Source organism: Ipomoea nil, unplaced genomic scaffold (genome assembly GCF_001879475.1).
Source record: "Ipomoea nil cultivar Tokyo-kokei standard unplaced genomic scaffold, Asagao_1.1 scaffold2647, whole genome shotgun sequence".
Lineage (NCBI taxonomy): Eukaryota > Viridiplantae > Streptophyta > Magnoliopsida > Solanales > Convolvulaceae > Ipomoea > Ipomoea nil.
The window spans coordinates 2,583,167-2,607,310 of NW_017619075.1; the positions used below are offsets into that span (position 1 = coordinate 2,583,167).

At 36.7% G+C, this 24,144-nt stretch overlaps 1 protein-coding gene across 1 annotated transcript; it reads left to right on the plus strand.

Moving 5' to 3' along the window:
* The first annotated feature begins 21,085 nt into the window (after positions 1-21,085).
* On the plus strand, positions 21,086-21,610 carry LOC109154406 (uncharacterized mitochondrial protein AtMg00810-like). Its single transcript, XM_019302205.1, has one exon. It carries the CDS (start codon positions 21,086-21,088, stop codon positions 21,608-21,610), a length of 525 nt encoding a protein of 174 aa, XP_019157750.1.
* The last annotated feature ends 2,534 nt before the right edge of the window (positions 21,611-24,144 follow it).

Consider the following 24,144-nt stretch of genomic DNA (forward strand, 5'->3'; position numbering starts at 1 on the left):
GAACTGCTACCCTAATTTGTTTGCGGTTGGCGGTAATGCTTCCCCTAATTGCCATTAAAATTTGTTTGTGGTCGGCGATAATGCTTCTCCTAACTACCATTAAATTTCATATAAACTAGTACTTCAGTTTTGCCACCGCGCAACTCCATTTGATGGAATCGTTAAATTTAACATTGAAAGTTTGGTAAAATTAAGAAGAGTGAGGTTATGATGAGTTGAAGAAAATCTGACACAGAACCTATTAGAAACAAAAAATGAGAGCATTCACGGAAACAGGAAGGAAAGTTTATTGGAACAAGCAAGAGATTCATAAGCATAAATAAGGAAACCTGTCATTCAGTATAAAAATGGGCACTCTATGTACTAAAGATAAGAGGTTAGATTGACACAAGGACTATAGAGTAGGTATAGAAACTGAAAAAAAAAAATGCCCTCTACACAAGCACACAACCTATTAAAAACAAAAAATTATAAGACAATGACAAGAAGGTGCAGACTACACAAGCACACAACCTATTAAAAACAAAAAATTAGAGCATTCACAAAAATCAATGTGGTTCAAGTATGTTTCAAAGGAACCATAAAGCTTAAACATAAAATTCGACTTGTTATAAGAGTTATCTATTTTTTTTTCTTCCCTAATTTAAACAGATTAACTATGAAAATCTAAGCTAATTTGTTTCTTTGAGATCCTTTATCAACTAAAGTTATAAGGTCATCCCAATAGAAGTTTTTGGTGTGGTTTTTGAAAAAGCAAGACTTATATATGGAGGAGAGAGAGAGAGAGAAAAAGCTCCCTACGAAGCATTGGTTGTTATCATATGTGTGGGACCGACTAAGAAAACAGGTTTTCACGCCCATCTCGCATGAAGAGCAACACAGCACAACACAATGCCCAACTGGGCACATTAATGGTGCTTTTCTCTCTTCTTTTTTTTTTCCAGCTTTGTTTTGCTTTTTTTTTTTTTCCTCTTACCTCTCATCTTCTCTTTCTAGCCACTCATGCAAAAATTCTTTAAAAATTACAACTATTGAGAATGCTCTAAGGCAAAGTTGACTTAAAAATCTAAAACATTTTGAATATTAGTTGATATTTTTCGTAAATGGTAAAAATATATAGTACCGAGTATATACTATTGATCTGTACTAAATAAGTTAAAAAGACTTGTATAGTAATCCACCCTATATCTATGTTAATCCATTCTGTATTGCTGCTGCATGCCTGCATTATAATATATAAAAGGTATGGACAAAATCATTAACTTTTTCCCCACTGCATTTCCATTCATCTTATCCAATCGTCCAAAAGCATTTTTCTTTTATCATCTTTGACAGGGAAGATGAAGTCTTTACCACAGGGAAACAAGAAACAGAAGTCAGACAACAACCTAGACTTCAACGAAAACTACAAGGAACAAGAAGTATATTATACAGTTATTTTTGTTTCAATAATCAAGATTCAGTATATATGTGGATTTTTGGAAGAAAAGGGGCATCTGGTTCTCAGCTTCCTCAACAGCTGAGGAAGTTACTCAAGGAATCGGAATTTCTGTTTGGATTTTGGGATCATTTCCATTCTTTTTCACTGTTTTTTCTGCGGTATATTTTTCATATATGGATCTTTTCTTGGAACGTTTCATCAGAAATTGTGTAATCTTAATGCTTTTCTATTGATTTTGGTCAACTGATATGCCATGGTAATGGCAGATTAAGCTTTTATGAAATCTGGGAAATGATGTATTTGAGAAAAAGGAAGTCTTTACTGGGTAGATGTGATGTTATCAACAATCAAGATAAGGGGAAATAGAAAAAAGGTTTTCTTGAAGGTTTTACAACTTTGATGTTTGGTTTTATACTTAAATATACATCTGGTATGAGGAACGAATCAATTGTTCATTCAACTGGATGTGAACTATGTTAGATATACAACAGTCTAACTATAATAAACCATAGTATACGAGAAACCTGACCTCGTATGATAGCGGAAGCGTAGCTGTGTTGATCTCCAGCCATAGTTGATGTTCCTGTTGTGTTGCCTCTTAACGGTAGACCGTTAGCCATGTTTTGCCTCAGACTTGACTCAGAACCCTAGATGGCGTATTGGTGTCTACTGAGCAGTCTGAGTACCGTAACTGAATGTGCTATCTAATCCATAATCCTGTATCCCATCAATCCAGGTTATATTAGGCACAGAGTTTGGTTGACTAACAACTACTAGTTATTAAGTCCAACCAGACCACTTAATAAGCCTAGTCAACTTGCACCACTTAATTAAGGCCCTAATATATAATATATAATATATATTATTAGGGAAAATCTTACATTCTCCCACTTGGTGCAAGTACTAGCACAACCATCATCAAAGAACAAAACACACGAATCATAGTGATATGTCCTCTATTTAACCAGAGTAGTATCCATTATGATCACATGCATTTTAATTCTCCAACTTAGGTCCTTAATGAACAAACCCTATGTTTATTCTTGGTACCTTAAGGGATGTTTCTCAAAAACATTATGTGCACAACTGAAGGAGAAAACGCATCCAAATTGTACAAAAGAGTACACTGTATGATCTCTAAAACTTTATAAGCATGCCTTAAGTAGAGATCTCTTAATGTTAGCATAATGCTAACTATATTCCATGACTTCTTTATAAGTTAACTTTAAGTACTATCTCTAACAGCTAAGAGCTTGGAGTTAACACGCCTGTTACTCCACTCATCAAAAAATAGCCAAAAGATAGTCAAGTCACAGAAGCATTCCAATAACTTAGACAATAAACCAAAGGTCTAAGTCCATAAATTTGGAATCTTAATCATACACCATAACTTCCCAAATAACTTCAATGTCAATTTTAAATGAACTGAACATAACGAGTCTTACTTATATGTCCCACAAAATTGTTCTGAGCCTTACAAATCAAAATGGCCCAGGATCAATTTTGAAGAAACTAAAGACCCTATTCTTCATTAAAGAATTTATTAAATTACAGTGAACCACAAGTTAAATGCTTTTGTTCTAATAAATTTCATAATATTGTTGCAACATTTTCATAAATATGTTGCACAACCGAATGTTCAATAATTTGAACTTATGAATTTATATGAACAAAATACAAGATTAATACTTGTGGAATGTTTTGGACTTATTGTCTAACATACAACCCAATTTGGAATGTATGAATACAATAATTAAATCCAAAATCTTTAGTGGAGTAACTTAATGATCTTTTTCTAAATGATCACTCCCACTAATTAAAATATTCTTCAGCGAAATTAATAAAGTGAACTTAATAATATACATACTCATAATTGATTTATTGACCAACTAACAAATGAAGACATAATTCCCCACCATTAGTTGGACATACTAAATAATCAATTTTTGGTTCCAATTAAAGTCCAACTAAATAATGGCAAAAGTCCATTGCCTAGAAAATATGTTTTTTCAAAATTACTAAATTGATTCAAAATCACTCTCCATAACCCAGTTAATAATATTATTATGAGTTAATACCATCTGAGGTCCTCCGAGTATAGTGGTTTTGCCACGTTTAGTCCTAAACTTTTAAAGTGATCATCTGTGGTCCTTCGACTTTTAAATTTAACCATTCGTGGTCCAAGTTAACCACCCATGGTCCTTTAACTATTAAATTTTAACCAACCATGGTCCTTTCAAGAGGATCACGGCTGGTTAAATTTCGAAACTTGAAGGACCATAGGTGGTTAACTTGGACTACGAATGGTTAAATTTGAAAGTCGAAGGACCACAGATGGTCAATTTGAAAGTTTAGGACCAAACGTGGCAAAACCACTATACTCGGAGGACCTCAGATGGTATTAACTCATATTATTATTATTAATGGCAAAATTGCAAACAATCAAAATAGCAATAAATAGCCATAATAATATTACCACATTAAGTAGGAGACAAATATGAAAAAACAATGGTTAAAACCGCTAACCTTTATGAACGTTTTCGAAAATTTTGAAAACTTAATAAAATTTGAAATTCGAAAAATATTAATGTCAAGAAAAATATTTTCTTAACTGGAATATTGTCACATAAATTTATTTGGAAACAGTTCAAGGTGCATAACTGAATACCATAACATTATTAATGTCATCATTAATTAATTAATTATTAATAGCAATAAGTAACATTATAATCACTATTAACATTAATAATAACGACAAACTAAAGTATGGTAATGCACTTTTTAATGTTTTCATTTTTCTAAAGATAAAATATGTGACTAGTCCAAATTAGCGGTTAACCGTAACTGTAGCACTAATTATCAATAACAAGCATAAAAGATAATTAATGACTAACCTTAATGATGCAAACCGCATCTGCCCATTGCTCTAACAACGATGACGATCCACAAGAGAAGAAAAGACTCTAGAATTCTCCCAATCTTCACTATCGGTGTCAATAAATTCGATGCAGCGTCCAATGGTACGTTAAAAAAATTTATTGGTAGGACTTAATTACCAACATTAATATAATAGTAATGTAAAATGAAGTGGTAATCATGCCAATGTACCAAATATAGCAGATTACCATGAAATAATAATTATTATGGAAAGCAATAAAATAAGATTAGCCCCTAAACTTAATAACAGTAATTAATAATGCTAATTAATAATAATTACAATAAAGGCAAAACTGTAATTAAGGGATGCCAAATACTAATCTCAATTTACCACATAATAATTAACCATGACTATTATGATACTTAGGGAGACTGAAGTTATGGTAATAACTAATACCATTATACAGACAATATACCAACTATATTGCTTTTGCCATAAATTAAAGACTTAATATTATTATTAAGGCCCTGAAAAGCTATTGATAGATTAAAAATTTAATCAACTTAAACAATATTTACAGTTCTTAATGGCCAAAATAACAATTAAATCCTTAATGTCTCTAAACAGGCCAAGACAATAATTATAACACTTAATCACTCAAATTAGGCTATAAACCTCAATTATAACATGGATGGAAAATGGTCTAATACTGAAGCAGACTCAAAACTTAATATTATTACCAACGATGAATACCAAAATATGGTAGTTAGTAATAATTAAAACTTAATAAACATGTTATAATGAAAAAGAGTTATAATTATCACTAAAATATCAATCAAAATGGTGGGATCCATACTTTAATGACCCAAGATAGGTCCCAAATAGCTTATTCAAAATAGGTTCTAAAGTCCCAGAGACACATAAAACTAAAATGTGTTCAAAATTAACGGGAAACCAAAACAAGCTACCTTAATAGGCCATAATGCTTCAAATTGACCTAAGGATCCAAAATTGAGTGATATTTTAATAATGAATTTATGAGTTAATAATATGCTAAATCCAACTTTAATACATGCTATTAAGAATGTATAATTATAATAATAATTTATAAATATACGTAACATGCTTGAATTTGCATATTAATATATTATTAACCCATATATCTTAAATAAATTGCAATACTCAAGGTAATTTAATTTGCACCTTAACATTAAATTAAAATTCAAACAGCAAATTAAAACTTAATATTTGCCCAAAATTGAATGATAATTTAATAATTAATTAAGGAGGAATTAAACTGAAAATTAAGATAGAAGAAGCTTATATATGATGAAGGAAAAATAATGAAGTAAGCCTAATAAACTAAAGCAGGCCCAATATGTATTTTTTTCTATTGGACCAGGTCTGCCCAAATTGGGCCAGACCCGGCCCAAACCATAAACATCATCATCTTCCTCACTAATTAATCAGCCGATGAAGCCCTAGCAGACATGGTGTTCTTAATACTGAAAATTAGTAAATCTGGCGAAAAACACTTAGGCAGAAGGTGTTCTTTATACTAAAATTCCACCCATCCAAAGGAAACAATCACAAGTAATTGAATCTCAGGCAGTAGGTAACAAAATAATTTGGAAGAAACTATAATCTTTGCTTAATGTGGAAATTAAATTCCAACCGTCCAAATTTTTTTGAAGAAATTCAAATACTCTTTATTTCTTAATGTTGAAATTGAATCAGTAGCTCAAAAACAACTAAAATTAATCATAGCCATCCTAAATCAATTACAAATAATCCATCCAAATTCCAAAATATACATAATCAATTTGCTCAATTATATCAAATGATATATTTTTTTATATGTATATTTTGAATAATTAAAGGATTGTAATTGGAAGCTAGATGAACATATACCAAAACTTAATGTATATGAAAAACTTAATGTTGATTTTAGGCAATACAATCAACTAGGCAGAGATTATAAATGCTCTGAAACCAAATGTTAGATATACAATAGCCTAACTATAATAAACCATAGTATACGAGAAACCTGACCTCGTATGATAGCGGAAGCGTAGCCGTGTTGATCTCGAGCCATAGTTGATGTTCCTGTTGTGTTGCCGGTAGACCGTTAGCCATGTTTTGCCTCAGACTTGACTCAGAACCCTAGATGGCGTATTGGTGTCTACTGAGCAGTCTGAGTACCGTAACTGAATGTGCTATCTAATCCATAATCCTGTATCCCATCAATTCATGTTATATTAGGCACAGAGTTTGGTTGACTAACAACTACTAGTTATTAAGTCCAACCAGACCACTTAATAAGCCTAGTCAACTTGCACCACTTAATTAAGGCCCTAATATATAATATATATTATTAGGAAAAATCTTACAAACTATGCATCTATTTCATTATTTCAACACAAGATTAACAGCTAAAAAACCCTACACAATGCAAGCACATATTCAGCAATCATTACAGCTAAAAAAATAATTTCGCTGCTTTCAAAAAAAAAAAAATCGCTAAACAAGTCACAAGCAAATCACAACTCAATCGAATATCAAATCAAACAAACTACAATAAAAAATAAATAATAATAATAATAATAAAAATAAAACAATGAATCGCCGCAACACGTGCTCGAAAAGTCCACGGAGAAACGAACGAAAACAAGCGAGAAGAGTCAAACCTGACTTTGCTTTGCTTGATGGAAACGGACCTTGGCGATAGTCCGACCTCATCGGTGGTTGGAGTTGTGATGGATGGCAACGGATCCGGCGACCTCTCCCTCTCCTTTTGTCGCTTTTCCTCTTCCTGCCTCTATTCGCTTCTCCTTAATGCCATTTCATTTAAACTACACTTTTGCCACCGCAACTTCAATTGACGGAAGCTGTTAAATTTAACATTGTAATTTTGCTATTAGTAAGAAAAATGAGGGTATATTAAAGTTTTAATTTGTTGATGTACAATTAAATGAGCACAAAGTATGATCTTGTAGCGCATGTGTTGTACCGACATGTTTTTAGTTCCCGTTAAGGGTCTAACAATATTGGCTCTTATTAAAATTGTATATGTATGTAGATTGTAGAAATAATAATTAAGTAGTTACAACAAAAAATAATACATATGCATTTTTTTAATTTAGAATTATGTGTCTACAATGTCGTTATTCAAAAAAAATTATTCATTAAAATAAGAGAAATAATTTCATTAGTTATATTGTGTTTATTTTTCTCCAATATAAAAATTCTTTACATTCAAATTCATCAATTGATTATGTTCGCTACATTGTCCCTACAATGTCTTTACTAAAAAAAAAAATATTCATTATCAATAAATTAATTAAGAGACATAATTTTATTAGTTCTATTGTCTTTATATTTCCCCAACTAAAAATTCTTTACATTCAAATTTCAAATTCATCAATTGATTATATTCACTACATTGTCTATTATTTTTTGTGCACTATTTTTTAATTAAATATAAAAGTTATAATACAAAATAATGCTATATAGTTGTTTACCAAGTATTTTATTAATACCATGAAAAATTTTAAAAAATATAATTAATAAAGTCAATCATATTAACTATCTGAGGGATTTGTTGACAATGAGAGTATTCAAATCACACAACAAATTGAAGTGAGAATTACCTCGCAATGTACTTGTTTGACAATCAGCAGTTAGCGTTAGCGGATTATATTAGCGAATTTGACCAGCGGATTATATTAACGGTTGGTAAAAAGATATTTGAAAAAATTAGCTGTTGTTTAGATTAACATGTAAAATGACCTAAGAGTATACATATATTTAATAATAATAATAATAATAATAATAATAATAATAATAATAATAATAATAATAATAATAATAATAATAATAATAATAATAATAGTTTTAAAAAAAAATAAAAAAAATATAATTAAGTCAATCATATTAACTACTTGAGGGATTTATTGACAAAAAGAGTATCCAAATCACACAACAAATTGAAGTATGAAACTACCTCGCAATGTCCTTGTTTGGAAATCAGCAATTAACTTTTCAATATTAGTATATATTTAATACTTTATGCCTTAATTTTAATTTACTTTCCCTTATGTCCCGTATTTGGTTTCAACTATACCTATACAATTATTTTATTGACAATTATAATTAATATTGACTATATTTAGCATTTGTAAACTTAGAATTGCCTATTTAAATACGTAAATTTAACATTCAATTATCTATGCACGAACAATTCCAATATAATCTTACCTTGATATACTTTAAAGTACTTATTTAAAAAAAAAAAAAAACATTGGGCATTATCCCAATCGCGCAATGCGCGTAAAAAACTAGTTAAATTAAATAAATTAGTAGCTACAACAAAAAATAATACATATGCATTTAATTAATTTAGAATTAGATGTCTCTAATGCCTTTATTTTTTTAAAAATTTAAAAGAGATATAATTTCATTAGTTATATTATCTTAATTTAAAAGAGGAGAAAGGATAGAGAACCACAAGAACGGCCCTTACTGCAACAAATATGAGATACTATGATATGTATCAAACCACAGACAACAAGTATCTGACCTTGACAGATATTGCTAAGAAGCCCATGGATGAGAAGATGGCACTCGTGGTTAGTCTGAATATACCACAAAAGAAGTGACCAAGTGTTAGTATCGAGGTAGGAAGCATAGCCGAAGCAGGCGTTGAAAGGAATGCCCAGGGGACCGATCAAGAGATGGGCACTGGAAACGAAGAGACAAATGTTGCAGCGCCTCAGGGAAGGCAACAAGAAAGTTATGTAGGAGGGTCGAGGGGACATACCTACGAGGAGCTTTATGCAAGGGCAATCAAAGATTTGACAATTTAAGTGCTCAAGTGAACTACGATTTTACCAGCTTCGATCAAAGAGCTGCAGTCCTTGAAGAGAGAATGGGAATAGAGAATGTTCAAAGATGGACCCCTTATGGATGAGATCCCAACTACATGCCACCAGGTGGTGCCCCCGGAGATTTTAATCAAGGTAAATTGTTAAGTTCTAAGTTCAGTTGGTACTTGTTATTTAAGTTGCTAGTTTTGAGTAAGTGTTATACGTTGTGAAGTGTTAGTGTGAACTTAGAGATTCCTAAACTTGCAAGTATTCCAAGAAAAACTCTTAAGCCAAATCTTGAAATCTTTACCGTCTTTCTAGCTTTCGCTCTAAGTAAACCCGTCCGTTCATTTTAAGTTTCGAGGATGAAACTTCTTTTAAGGAGGGTAGAATGTGACAACCCAAAATTTAATTTTGTAAATTCGGTTTTAAGAAATTCCAAAGTAGCCATTTTTCACTCTACCAAAATTTTTATGACGAAAACGATGTTGGAATTAATTATTTTGAGTTATATTTTAAATGAATTTAACACCGGGACTTATTTTAATTCTAAAATCCTAAATTCTCGGGTATATTGCGTACCATGCAAGTTTTTAATCCAAAAGTCAATCTGAGTGAAACCGGGAGAAATCTGAGAAACCTAAACTAAGTGGTTGTCTAGAAAGTATTTTTGAAAAAATGTATTTTGATCCCCAAACTATTTAAAACCATAATTCTAGACCTTGGTCCATGTAACTTGGTGAACCACAAAACTCCACCCTCTTTGTCTGATCTTTTAGAAGTCAAGCTAAATTACTCCTTTGCCCTTCACCAATCATTGAAGATTATCCGAGGGTTTTGAGCCATATAAATAGAATAGTAACCTCGTTGTATTACCTAATCCCATTTCTTTGCTTCTCTTTGAGCTCTCTATAGAAGGAGAAAACAAAACACAGTAAGTTTCCTTAGCCATCCATTCATCTTCCTTCTTTTGGTTTTCATCTCTTTTGCCTTGAATCTCTGAGGTTCCTCCCTTATGTGTTATTTGTATGGTTTGTTTGAGGAGTTTAGGAAGTGAAGGAGGTGCTAGCTAAGTAGGGAGGAAGAGGGGATCCATACAAGAAGAAGAGGCAACAAAGGTATAACCTATGGACTCCCAACTAGCTTTTTATTGACTCTGTGAAGTCTAGATTATAGTTTAAATGCTTAAAAGTGCTAGATTATTGATGTTTTTGAGATATTACTGATCTATTATTGATCTATGATGTGTAGTTGAGGATTTGGGAGTGTTGGATTGTCCAAAAATTGTTGCAGGTGATGAAGAAATATCTCTGGTGCACACTGTCTGTGCATCAGACTAGCTCACGGAGCTAGCCAACGGCCCTAGGCAGGGACCGTTGGCTAGTCCCGTGGAGAGCCGGCTCTTGGGCACAGTTTTCAGCTAGAACCGTGGCCCAAGGCCGCTGCTTGGCGGAGCCAAGTGGCGGGGCTCTTCAAGCCCCACCGCAAGCTCCGCCAAGCCAAACGAGTGTAGTGGCCAGGCCCTCTGTGGCTCAGCTATGTGTCGTTTGGTTGGGGACTCGCGGGCCCTTGAGGCTCGGACACCCGGGTTCGTTACGACGCACTAGTAGAATTTGACTTCGTTAAATTTGGAGTTGAATGAGTAAATTACAGTAGATTTTGTGTTGATAAATGCCATTGAAGTAGTCTGTGTATCATTTACAGTGAAGAAAATTGAAAGTGTTTGAGCTTAGCTATTTGAATGAGAGGCATGATCATTATTTGATTGTTAGATTGATAAACATGATCATTATTTGTTAAGTTTGGTTGAAAAGCATGTTCAAGTATCCATTGTGATTTATGGAGAAACGTTGCCAAGAAAATGAGATTTTAGAATGTACAGGGCATGACTCTTAATTTACAGTAAATGAGTTTATGAAGTGTATTTCAAGTTTAAAGAGCATGATCAATATTTGCTAAGTGTTTGCTAAGAAGATTTACCGAGAATTGAGTAATGAGCATGAAGTTATTTCTTGAGTTTAAAGAGCATGATCAATACTTGTTAAGTATTTGCTTTGAAGTTTTGCTAAGTATTAAGTGATAAGCATGAAGTAGCATATTGTTGCATGACTTATAGTCAAAGAGAATTTGAGATAATCTTTATAGTGAAGAGCATGTTTAGCATATCATGAACTAAAGTCCATAAGTGGCTCTAAGTAAGCCTAAGTATTCTTTTAAAAAAACCTATATCTATTTTGGAAAATCATTACCTACTTGCATTGAGAAGTTGCATATATTTGATTTTCAATTTGTGAGAAAAGTGAAGTTGTTGAGAAGCTATGTGCATAAATTTGCATAAGTAAAGTTGTTACATGAGATTGAAGTGCATGAGTTATATCTATATGTATCTAGTGTGAGTAATCCGAGGTTTTGGAGGCCCGTAAGGACTATGTCCTTTCGGAGGAAAAGAGAAAGTAAAGAAAGAAACGGACATTGTGATCCGATGTGAAGTAACGAGGGCGATATTCCCGAGTTACTAGGTAGGATACTACCCACCGGGCTTGGAATCCTGGTTAGGGGGTGTGCACACTAACAAGTACGATACCTGGTTCCATAGAGTTTGAGAAAAGAACCAAGAGAGTGGTTCTGTGGGCGAGATGAGTATTAGGTCGGCTAGATGCCGAGCCCAGATAGGTCTGTTCACATTATGGTGAAGTTCCTACCTCGCCCACGAGTAAAAGTAAAGAAAGAAAGAAAGAAAGCTAGTCATTGTGACTCTAGAGAAAGAAAGAAAGCGAGTCATTGTGACTCTTGAGAAAGAAGAGAAAAGCGAGTCTGTGTGACTCAAGTGAAAGAAGAGAAAAGCGAGTCATTGTGACTCTAAGGAACCTCCTTCGAGCAAGTGTTCCTTGTTACTAAAGAAAGTGTGTATATATATATATCTATCTATACTTATACTAAAGTATCATGTTCATTTTATTGCATGATTAAATGATTTGCACGTGTTGCATGAAAGTATCATAAGAAGCATGACTTTATATTGTCATCAGTGTTGTAAAACTCGGCCTCCTCGGCGCTAGGCGGCGCCATGCCGTGCCGCTTTTGATTATAGTCGGCCATTACTCGGCCGGCCGCCTAGGCGGCCAACTCGGCCGAGTCGGTGAACTCGGCCGAGTCGATCGATTTCGTCCGATTTTGTCCAATTTTGACTAATTTTGACCAATTTTGTCCCATATTGTCTTTCATTAATTATTGATTTTAATATTATTATAATTTTATGACATATAAATTATCGTTATTTCATTTATTTGGATGTATTATTTGATTGAATGTTGAAAACAGTCTCATTAAAATTGTCAAACTACAAGTCTGTCACTATTTTTTAAAAAAAATTTTTGTGCTTGCCTAGATTCCGCCTAGGCACTAGGCGCTGCCTAGGCGCCCAACTAGCGCCTAGCGCCTACTGCAACCATGATTGTCATTAATTGATTATCTTGACAACATGAGATTGCTTGTTAAAGTTTAAGTATATTATTACCCATCAGTTTGAGCATGATCAGTGTATTTCGCCATGATAAGATATATATGTAAAAGCATGAGATTGTCGATGAGTTAATTTGTAACAACCCAAAATTTTATTTTATAAATCCAATTTTAAGAAATTCCAAAATAGCCATTTTCACTCAATTAAAATTTTTTCGATAAATTGGTGTTTGAATAAATTATTTTGAGTTATATTTTAAATTAATTCAACACCAAAACTTATTCCAAGATCCTAAATTTTCGGGTACTTCGCGTACCAAGTTTTAAACTGAGAAACCAATCTGAGTGAGATCGGGAGAAATCTGAACCAAGTGTTTGTTTAGAAATCAGTTTTGGAAAAATACATTTTGACGCCAAACTAATTAAAATTCACCTTTATAGTCTATAGTCCATGTTGCAAGGTGGAGCAAAAGCTTTTTCTCCTCTTGCCTGATATTTCTAAGACAACTACCAAATTATCACTTTGCCCTCCACCAATCATTGCTGATCTACCTAGGGTTTTGGACCTTATAAAGGCCTCACTAGTCCATTGTTGTTCCCTTATCTCTTTCTTTGCCTCACCCAAAATTCTGTCTGTCAAGAAAAGAAAGAACAACAGTAAGTTTCATCTCCTTCTTCATTCAATCTTAGCCTTCATTTTCTCTTCTAGCTTTCATCCATTCCCTGAGGTTCTAGTCTAAGCTTTGTATGGTTTGTTTGGGGAGTTTAGGTGGTGAAGGAGGTGCTAGCTAGGTTGGGAGGAAGAAGAGATCCAAGCAAGAAGAAGAGGTCTACAAAGGTATAACCACATGGATTCCCAATCTCTTTTTGGCTCTGTGAAGCCTATTATTTTGAGTAGAAATGAGTAGAAATGGTGGATTTTGTTGTGTTTGAGCTTGAAAGTGATCTAGTATTTGCCTTTGAAGTGTTGAGAATATTTTGGATGTTTTGGACATGCTTGGAATGTGTTTTTGCAGATGAAAGATCTATCTGGTGCACACACAGTGTGCACCAGACCAGAGTAGCAGCCCTAGCCGCGACCCATCAGGAGGGCCGCCGGCTAGAGCCGTGGCCGGCCGGGCCTAGGGCACGGCCCTAGGAGGGGACCATTGCCTAGGCCCGGCGATGTAACGGCCTGAGAGGGGCGGGCTATGCAGAGCCCCGCCCCTGGTCCCTGAGTGTTGTTTGTGCAGTGGCCAGGCCCTTGTGGCTCAGCTACGTATCGTTTCGGGCCAGGTGTCACGGGTCCTTCTGGCTCGGTACCTCGAGGCCGTCTCAACGCACGTTTTGGCTTCGATTTCGTTGAATTTGGATTAGAAATGAGCTTGTTATGATGGACTTATTGAAGAAGTTGCTTCACAGTATATATTATGAAGTTCACTGTGTATGAAAAATGCTTTGCTTTGTGTCTGATGTTATTTTTGTATTGAGTAGAGAAGCATTATCACTTTGAAAATATGATTTTTTATGAAAGCATGACTAGAAGGTGTTGTTTGATCAATGAGATTTGAAGCATATTTTTGTTGATAGAAATATATAGCATTTGCTATGTTGCAAACCGAGTATGATATTGTATTCTTATGAACTTTAGGATCTTTATATATGGTTTTGGAGCATGTTGTAGAGTATTGTTGCATCTTCAAGTATATCATATTTCAAAAGTGCATAAGTGGCCAACGTGAGCCAAGTATTACTTTCAAAATCCATAAGCATGTGGTATATCATTATTTGATGCATTGAGAAGTTGTTTGCATGAGAGATATATTTATATACTATCTATATCGGTGAGGTTTTGGAGGACTCCGTTTGGACTATGTCCTCCCGGATGATTATTATGGACATTGCGGTTCCAGTATATGTAACGCGGCGTATTCCCACGTTACGAGGTTGGAGACTTCCCGCCGGGCTTGGAATCCTAGTCAGGGGGTGTGCACACTAAAAGTTCGATACCTGATTCCACAGAGAAAGCAAGAAAGAAAGATAGAACCAAGAGAGTGGTTCTATGGGCGAGTTGAGTATGTGGCCGGCTAGATTGCCGAGCCGGTTAGGTCCATTCACGATTCGTGTAGACCTACCTCCCCACGAGTAAGAGGTTCCGTAGTTACGGAAGTGGCGGATGCACGAGATTGCACCGTACGCTAGGGCTTCGCTGCGGCGGAGTACCTGCCTCGCACAAGAAGAGAAATGAGAAGTATGAGAAAGTTTGAGCAGGAAAGATATCGAGTCAAGAGACTCAAGAGAAAGAAAGCAAGTCATTTATGAATCAAAGAGACCTCCACAGAAAATATTCTATTTTACAACGAGTGTATGAGTATATTTATAGTATTGCATGAGATTTCACATGAGTATAGTATTGCACGAGATTGCATATGAGTATATTTATTGTATTGCACGACATTGCATATGAGTATATTTATAGTATTGCACGAGATTGCATATGAGTTTGTTTATAGTATTGCACGAGATTGCATATGAGTATATTTATTGTATTGCACGAGATTGTATATGAGTATAGTATTGCACGAGATTGCATTTGAGTAGAGTATTGCATGAGATTGCATAATGAGAATGATGACTCAAGATTGTATTTCGAGCATGATTGTTTTGTTACTTTTCGAATTCTTGTATATCCAGTTTACATGATGAGAACTTGAGAGCATGAAGATAACTTTCGTATGGTTTATTAGTATGAAATTAATTGTAAGCATGAGTTGCTTTGATAAGTTTGTTGTGATGTTCACATGTGGAAATATCTATGTTGTTAAGTCTTTTGTTTTGAAGCATGCCTGTTGATACTATAGGTTGCAAGCATATAGAAAGTATGTATATACAGTTGTCTATGTAATGAGATTGTTTAACTTGGTATGTGAACAAATGTTTTTCCAAAGTATATTCTATAGTACTTTACAGGGTTGAGTGTAGTTATACTTAGCTTCGTGCTAACGGGTGTTTTCCTATTTGTCTACGTGTTGTTTGTAAAACCCCTTTCAGGTGGGCCCAGCATTGAGAAGTGAGCGAGTTAGACTAGTCTAGTAGTCATAGAAGTCAAAACTCTTAATGTTTTGATCATGATGTTATTTATCGGAATTTAGACTTATGTTGTGGATGAAGTTTGATGATGTAGAATTCGGGGTGTCTTTTTCCCCTTATGACTTTCAGTTAGTTTTATGGATGTTAGTTATTTAATATTTGTTTCTAGTTCTACCCTTAGCTTGTGCAATCACCACGGAGTGATGGTTGTGGCGGTGACATTCCCACTAGTTATCTTATTTAGTTGTTTATCCGCTGTTTAGTTTATGTTAATTGTGGTTTATAATTATAATTAAGATTTAGAAAAGTGGGGTGTTACATAATTGATTGAGAAAGTATGCCTATTTGATAATTAGGTTGCAAGCATATAGAAATACTGTTGAGTATGTTTGAATGTTGATTAAAGTGATTGAGAATACATGATCTAAGTGTGTGAAACAAATGTTTTCCAAAATTATATTCTATAGTACTTTACAGGGTTGAGTGGCGTTATACTTAGCTTCGTGCTAACGAGTTGTTTTCTACTTGTTTGTTTGTTAACCCCTTTCAGGTGGGCCTAGTTCTTGAGAGCGATTGAGTTACACTAGCTTAGCTTAGAGTGCTAGTTGTAGTCTAAACTCTTATCAGTTATGTTTATTTTTGAGACTTGGTTGTAGACCTATTTAGTTGCTTTTGATGGTGTTGGACACCAGGGTTATTCCCCAAGTTTGTTTAAAGTTAGTAAGCTTGACATTGTTTAGATCCTTTCCTTGCCTGTGCAATCACCGTGTATGGTGATTGTGGCTGTGACACCTCTTGAAGTTTGACTATTAAGCTTTTAATGCTATTTACTTACTTGTTTAGTTTCCCCTTTTAAGTTAAGTCTTGTTAATAATGTTTAAGAAAAGTGGGGTGTTATAGCCTCTGCCGCACAGCCAGTCGACTGATCAGCCTCATCACGCTGCCCAGCAGCACCATCATCCGGAGACGGCACATCTCAAGCAACCGACACCGGTGCAACAGCCCACGGGTCCAACCGTGGTGGGACAACCTACGATGCAACAGGAGAAACAAAGGGAAAAACAGTCTCATCGAATCGCACATGGCGACAGATAAAAACCTTGTTAGTGTTAGTATCCAAACAACAATAGCCACGAAAAGACGGAGGATACCCTAAAAACACACAAGGAAAAGAACGAAACTATAGTTTGTTACGGTCATAGGGACCTAACATTGGAAAACATAAGCACCCAAACACCCGCAAGTAGGAATAAGATGGAGGTGAACAATTCAAACGGGAATGGGGAGACTCATTAGAAAAAACACGAGTAGGCAATTTTGTTAATTAAGTACACAATGGTCTCAAACGCGTAGTCCCAAAAACGAGATGGAACAGACACCTGAGCCATTAATGCCAGACCCGTCTCAACAACGTGGCGATGCCTGCGTTCTACCTGGCCCTGCTTGTGAGTATACGCACAAGACTGCTTGTGACGAATACCCAGAGAGGCCAGTGTAGAACCAACCTTTTTATACTCTCCTCTTAAATCAGATTGAAAAGAAAGAATCTTGCGAGAAAATGAACGTTCAACAAGTGACCGAAACCTATCAAAAATGGCATACAATTCAGACTTAGCACGCATAGGATAATACCACATATAATGCGTATAATCATCCACAAACAAGATGAAATATTTAAAGCCATTCGCAGAAAGCAACGACGCAGGGCCCCAAATATCATAATGAATTAATTCCAAAGGTTGCGTACTAGTAGTTTCAACACGAGATAAGGAAAAACAAGACGACTTTCCCAATTGACAAGATGAACAAATATTGGGAAGATCACTAGAATTAAATTTACTAATAGACGAAGACTCTAAAATCTGATGTAAGACTCTCGAATGAGGATGACCAAGCCGCATATGCCAAACAAAAGACGAACGTGCAGCAACAAACACAGCAAGAGCTGGACGCAAAGTAGGCCAGACATAAAGACCCCAGACACATGCCCCTTAAAAGAATATTCCTGGTCATAATGTCTTTCACATTGAAACACGAAGGATGAAATTCAAAGAAAACATTATTATATTTAGCAAAACGTTGAACAGACAATAACGAAGAAGAAAGACCAGGAACGTGCAAGACATCACACATTCTAAAAGACCTAGAATCAGTAGCTATTGAAGTGAAACCAACATTAACAATAGGTAAACTTGTACCACTGCCGACTCGTAAAGTCTCCGAGCCATCATAACTTGTCGCAGAAGTCATCTGAGACGAATCAGGTGTAGCATAATTCGTAGCACCAGTGTCAGGAAACCACTGATGAGGACCACCCGAATTGACACCATCACAAGAGAAAGCCACATTTGCCTGAGGAACTGGGGAGGCAGAAAAATGGTGGTAACACGAAAGTGCCGTGTGACCCTGTTTATTACAAATTTAACACCGCGACCTGGAATTAGAGTGCCCATGGCCACACCCTTTATTACCTCTACCGCGACCACCGCCACCCCGCTGCTGCGAACTTTCCCCGTGACCACCACGGCTCGCGGTCAAGGCAGCCGACACAGATCCATTCCTGGGACACCAAGAAATCCGCTACCTCAGTCAGCGGAACAACAGCACCCCGCGTCAAGAACGCTACAGTGGACGGAACTCAGACCACAAGCCACGAAAAACGTACAAATTTTGATCGTCCAACGTGGCTTGCCGTCCGGCAAGCGCTAAATCCTCCACCAACATCTGCGCATGGCCGAGGTAGTCCGATATCGACGAGTCACCCTGACGCAAGACTTGTAACTCACCAAGAAACCGCAAGGCTCGAGGCCATGTCGAGGAGCCGAGAGCCTGCTCAATGGCAAGCCAAAGTTGTCGCGAAGATGTTTGACCAACAGCAAGGTGCTTGGTCTCTTTCGAAAACGACGAAATCAGCAGTGACAAGATGGCCTTGTCCTGACGCCGCCAAGACAGTTACTGCGACGAAAGATCTGTAGCCGCCACAGCACCACTGTTCGCGGTCGAAGCAGCCGCCGGTGAGGGGGTCAGAAACTGAAGAGTGCCATCGACATAGCCGAGAAGACCTTGACCTTCGAAGAACGGGAGCATCTGCGTTCTCCAAAAAATTACGGGTGGTCAATTTTATGGGGACAAAATGATGAGCTGATGAAAGGCTATTTCCGGTGGGAACTAAAGAAGCCTCGGTAATAATCCGTTCGGAAGGATCACGAACAGAGTCGTCATCATTAACACCGATGGCTGCCTTTGAGAGAAAAACCTGGAAACTATGATACCTGATGAGGATATGAACTGTGAATTGTATTCAATACCAAAGTCTGAAGATACAAATATAAAGATACGAAATAGAGTTCTACTCTAACTCAAGTAATATAGTCCTAATACTCAAAGTTTGTGTTGGACTTAATTTTTACAGACATTTGGGGTCTTTCCCCGACACCGTCTGTTGACAGGTATAAATATTTTGTTCTTTTCGTAGACGATTATTCCCGGTACATGTGGTTTTATCCTATGAAACAAAAGTTAGACATATATTCCATATTTACTATGTTTCAAACACTAGTTGAAAAACAATTTTCTCGTCCCATTAAATGGATCCAATCCGACATGGGGGGTGAATATCACAAATTACACTCGGTATTCACCGTCGCCGGAATCTTACACAGACAATCTTGTCCCCACACCCACGAACAAAACGGTCATGTGGAGCGCAGGCATCGTCATGTGGTAGAAACTGGTCTTTAGCTCAAGGCCAAGTCCCCTAAGAAATACTAGGCCTATGCGTACGAGTTAGCGGTTCACTTATTAAATCGCATGACGTCGTCTGTTTCACTAAATGTAAGGCCCTTTTTCCCGTCTTTTTAATAAGTGCCCTAACTACAAAATGCTACGCGTCTTTGGTTTTGAGTGCTTCTCGTGTCTCCGACCGTACAATACTCACAAGATGGATTACCGTTCCATTTCATGCGTGTTCTTGGGATACCCATAATCATTTAGTAGTTACAGGCAGGGTTGCAAAACTCGGCCACCTAAGCCCTAGGCGGCACCGAGTCTTGCCGTTTTGGCCTAAAAGCGGCCGAAACTCGGCCGGCCACCTAGGCGGCCAAACTCGCCCAACTCGGCCGAGTTGACCGATTTTGTCTGATTTTGATCGTTTTTGTCTGATTTTGACCGATGTCGTCTTTCATTAATTATTGATTTTAATATTATTATGATGTTATAACTTATAAATTATCATTATTTTATTTATTTAGATATGTTATTTGATTGAATGTTGAAAACAAGCTCATTAAAATTGTCAAACTACAAGTCGGTCACTATTTTTTTTAATTTTTTTGGTGCCCGCCTAGATTCCGCCTAGGCGCTAGGCGATGCCCGGTCGCCCGACTAGCCCCTAGTGCCTACTACAACCATGGTTACATGTGCTTAGATAGGGCCTCCGGGCGAATCTATATTGCACGACATGTTCGCTTTAATGAGCAGCTATTCTTGTTCGCAAATATTCCTAGAGCAGCATCTACTTCACAACCGCCGCCCGACCATGCTCTCCCGTGGGCTTGCGCTCAAATTCGTCGTACCATGCCAACACTTGGCGTACAGCCGCTCCCACTGCCAGCTAAACCTCCTCCCGTGCCTTCGTCATCAATAGCAGAAGCAACGACATCCTCGTATCAACCGTCGACATCCTCCTCCACCACAACTGGAAGACGCTGGCGCCAGCAGGACCCCACCCGCACCCACACCATGCAGATGCGGTCAACTACGATTGCTTAACGCCAAAGGCCTACAGCGATGGTGGCGTTTGTGGATGATGACGAGCTTATTTGTCACTCACAGGCGATCAAGCTACCGCATTGGAGGAATGCAATAGACGTCGAATTCAACGCTCTTTTACACAATCACACCTGGAAGTTGGTGCCACCTCACCGTGACATGAACGTGATCGGGTTCAAGTGGGTCTTTCGAATCAAAAGAAAGTTTGACGGCACCGTTGAGTGTTATAAGGCTCGACTTGTAGCCAAAGGGCTCAACCAAGTCCCGGGCGTCGACTATGTAGACATAAAGCCCCGTGATCAAACCGGCCACCATCCGTATCTTGCTAGCCTTTGCACTGTAAAACTGGTGGACTATGTGGCAACTCGACATACACAACGCCTTCTTAAATGGGTGTGTTGACGAGAAGATCTTCATGCGCCAACCACCGAGATACATCGATCCCAGTTATCCTCAACATGTGTGCATGCTTCAACGGTCTCTGTACGGCTTAAAACAAGCCCCCCGGGCCTGGTTTAAGAGGCTGCAAGATTTTTTAGTACAAAGTGGATTTCGTCCCTCAAAAAGGACATATCTCTGTTTATTTTTGAATCTAGTTCTATGCGTGCTTATCTTCTAGTTTATGTACATGATATACTTCTAATGGGTAATAACTCAGACATGGTGGATAGTGTCCTCTCTAAACTAGCCACCGTGTTCAAGATTCGTGATCTTGGCAGGCTTCGCTTCTTCCTCGGCATTGAGGCTATACACACTAATAATAATATGATTTTGTCTCAGCACCGATACATGACAGAACTACTTCGCAAAGCAGGCATGGAGTCGTGCAATCCCTTATCTACCCCGATGGCCACCACTGTTGTTATGACCGATGGTGGTTCGGCTGTACTGGATGATCTAACCCCTTACCGCCAGCTAATTGGCTCACTGATGTATTTGTTGATTACTCGTCCAAATTTGTCGTATGCAGTGAATCAGATGTGTCATTTTATGCACAACCCCACCCAAAACCATTGGGCGGCGCTCAAACGTGTTCTACGCTACATGAAGGGGACCTTGCACCTGGGGATTCGTTTTACACCCGCGTCGACCCCAGTAATACATGCTATTTCCGACTCTAACTAGGGCGGCTGCACTGTCGACAGGAAATCAACGGCAGGCTACGCAGTGTTCCTTGGCCCGAATCTCTTGTTTTGGGTGTCCTGGAAACAATCGAGGCGGAATACAAAGCCCTTGTCGATGTTGCGGCAGAAGTAACCTGGGTGTAGTTACTACTATAAGAACTTGGCTTACTCCGTCTGACGGTTCCAGTACTTTGGTGTGATAATCTTGGCGCGACATACCTGTGCTCAAATCCAGTATTCCATGCACGAACCAAGCACATTGAAGTAGACTATCATTTCGTCCGCGACAAAGTTTCGTCCGGGGCTTTGAAAGTCAACTTTTTTTTCCATTCAGGATCAGTTAGCTGACATCTTCACAAAACCACTTTCACCTACTCGTTTCAATGACCTTCGTGTCAAGCTGGGCGTTGTACCATGTCCACCGTCAGCTTGTGGGAGAGTATTGAGTAGTTAGATGTTAGTTGTTAGTTAGAGTCATAAGCTTGTTTTTAGATTAGTTTCCTGCTTCAGTAGTTAGGCTTCGTGTATATATATCTGAGTGTAATTTTGTTCATTCATATAAACATTCAATGCATTAAACCTTTATCTTTAGCCATGGAAATTTTCGTCGCTAACTGTAGCGACAGAAATAAATTGTGTCGCCAAATTCTAGCGACGCATGTTTTTTGCGATGGACGAATTCCATTGCTAAACACTTTAGTAACGGATTTTTCCTATTTAGCGACGGAATTTGTCCGCCGCAAATTATGCATTTTTTTGTAGTATTATGAACTCTAATCTACAAAATTTACTTCTACAATGCACTACTTAACACCTTACGATGCACAACACCTTTCCGAATATGGCACCGCCATTCAATATGCCTCATTCATCTAGAGATTTTGCAAGATTTCATTGTTTAATGATATCCCATCAGCCATCAGACATCATGTTCTAAGAAGTTCTCTATATAAATTTGAAATAGGAAATCCATTTGGACCATTTCTTTCTTTTTTTCTTTTTTTTTTTGAAAACAGGAAATCCAATTCTTTGATGTGCGGTGGATTATGGCAAATTATTAATGTGTGGACCATGATCCACACAATAACAAAACTATAGTTTTTGAAATAATAAATGTACATTATTTGTGTACGTACTGAATGTACTTTATATAATATAATGTACACTTACTACACAAATAATGTATATCTCCTGAATACAGTGTACATTTTTAATATACTAAAAGTACTTTATTTTTATACTGAATATATATTATTTTACAATATACAAAATATGGTCCACACAACTTGTGTGGACCATGGTCCACAGAATAATGATTGGTGGATTATATAGTGGCATTGCATGACGTATTTGTGTTTTGTTTAGCCATTTTATTGCGGATTATAGTGGGATTGCAGTGTTTGGTTTTTGTTTGTCTATTTTCGTGTGATTGATCTGCAGTTGATGTTCGCTTATGGATGCTACCAGTATTAATTAATTGTTCAATTAGATTGTGCAAAATCTCTGGATGCATGAGGCTTATTGAACGGCAGGGCCATATTTGAAAAGGTGTTGTGCATCGTAGGATATAAAATAGTGTATTATAGAAGTAAATTTTGTGCATTATAGTTCATAATAAGGTACATCACGAAAGAGTTTTGTGCACAACAATTAATTATGGTTTCATTCGGCATGGATAACATACACCAATCAATGATAAAAACAAATTCTCTTACAAACTATAACCCAACAAAGGCAATGCCATATTCAAAATGGTGTTGTGCATAGTAGGAAATTTAATAATCATTATAGTAGTATTTTTGTCCATTACCGTTCATAATAAGTGCATCACGAAACCCACTGCCCATGAAGCAACAAAATCATTTTGTGCTCAGATAGCATATAGTGACTCTTCCATATGGGTGGTCATGAGATCGAGCCTCAGTGGAGGCAGTACTGACTCTTTGTGTTTCAATAGGTTAAGAAAGTATAGATGAACAGATATTATAATGTAATAGAGTCAATAGTACTCTAAAATAAAAAAAAAAATAAAAAATAAAAAAAAAAAAACGGAGAGAAGAGTAGTTCGAAAAGGAGAGAGGAGAATCTCTGATTTGTTGGATGCAAAAGGAATTCTGATCTATAAACTAATATGCACTGTATAAAAAAAATTTTGATGCCATAAACTAAAAAATAAAATTGAAAATTTAAGCATTAGAAACAAGTTCTCTAAATAGAAAATAGAGATTGAAAATTGAAAAATTAGAAAACAGAGAACAGTTTCCGCTAGTAATTTTTTTTTTTTTAAGAGACTCATGGCTAAATAAAAGATCTTAAATGAAACCTAACAATTTTTTTCTTGGGTAATGAAAAATTCCGCAATCTCTACCCGATGGTGTACATTGAGCCTTGTGAACCTAGCTGGCATAGGACCACAAGGAGGTAAATCAATTTAAGATACTCATAGTTGAACTGGTCATAGAGGTGAAACTTTGGAAGAATGACTAGGGATCGAGTCTCACTAGCGGCAGTGTGGGAGCAACCTCTCAAAGTGAG

Bases quoted from the DNA above. Each gene is read 5' to 3' on its own strand.
- LOC109154406 (XM_019302205.1), top strand. From the start codon at position 21,086: ATGCGTGCTTATCTTCTAGTTTATGTACATGATATACTTCTAATGGGT.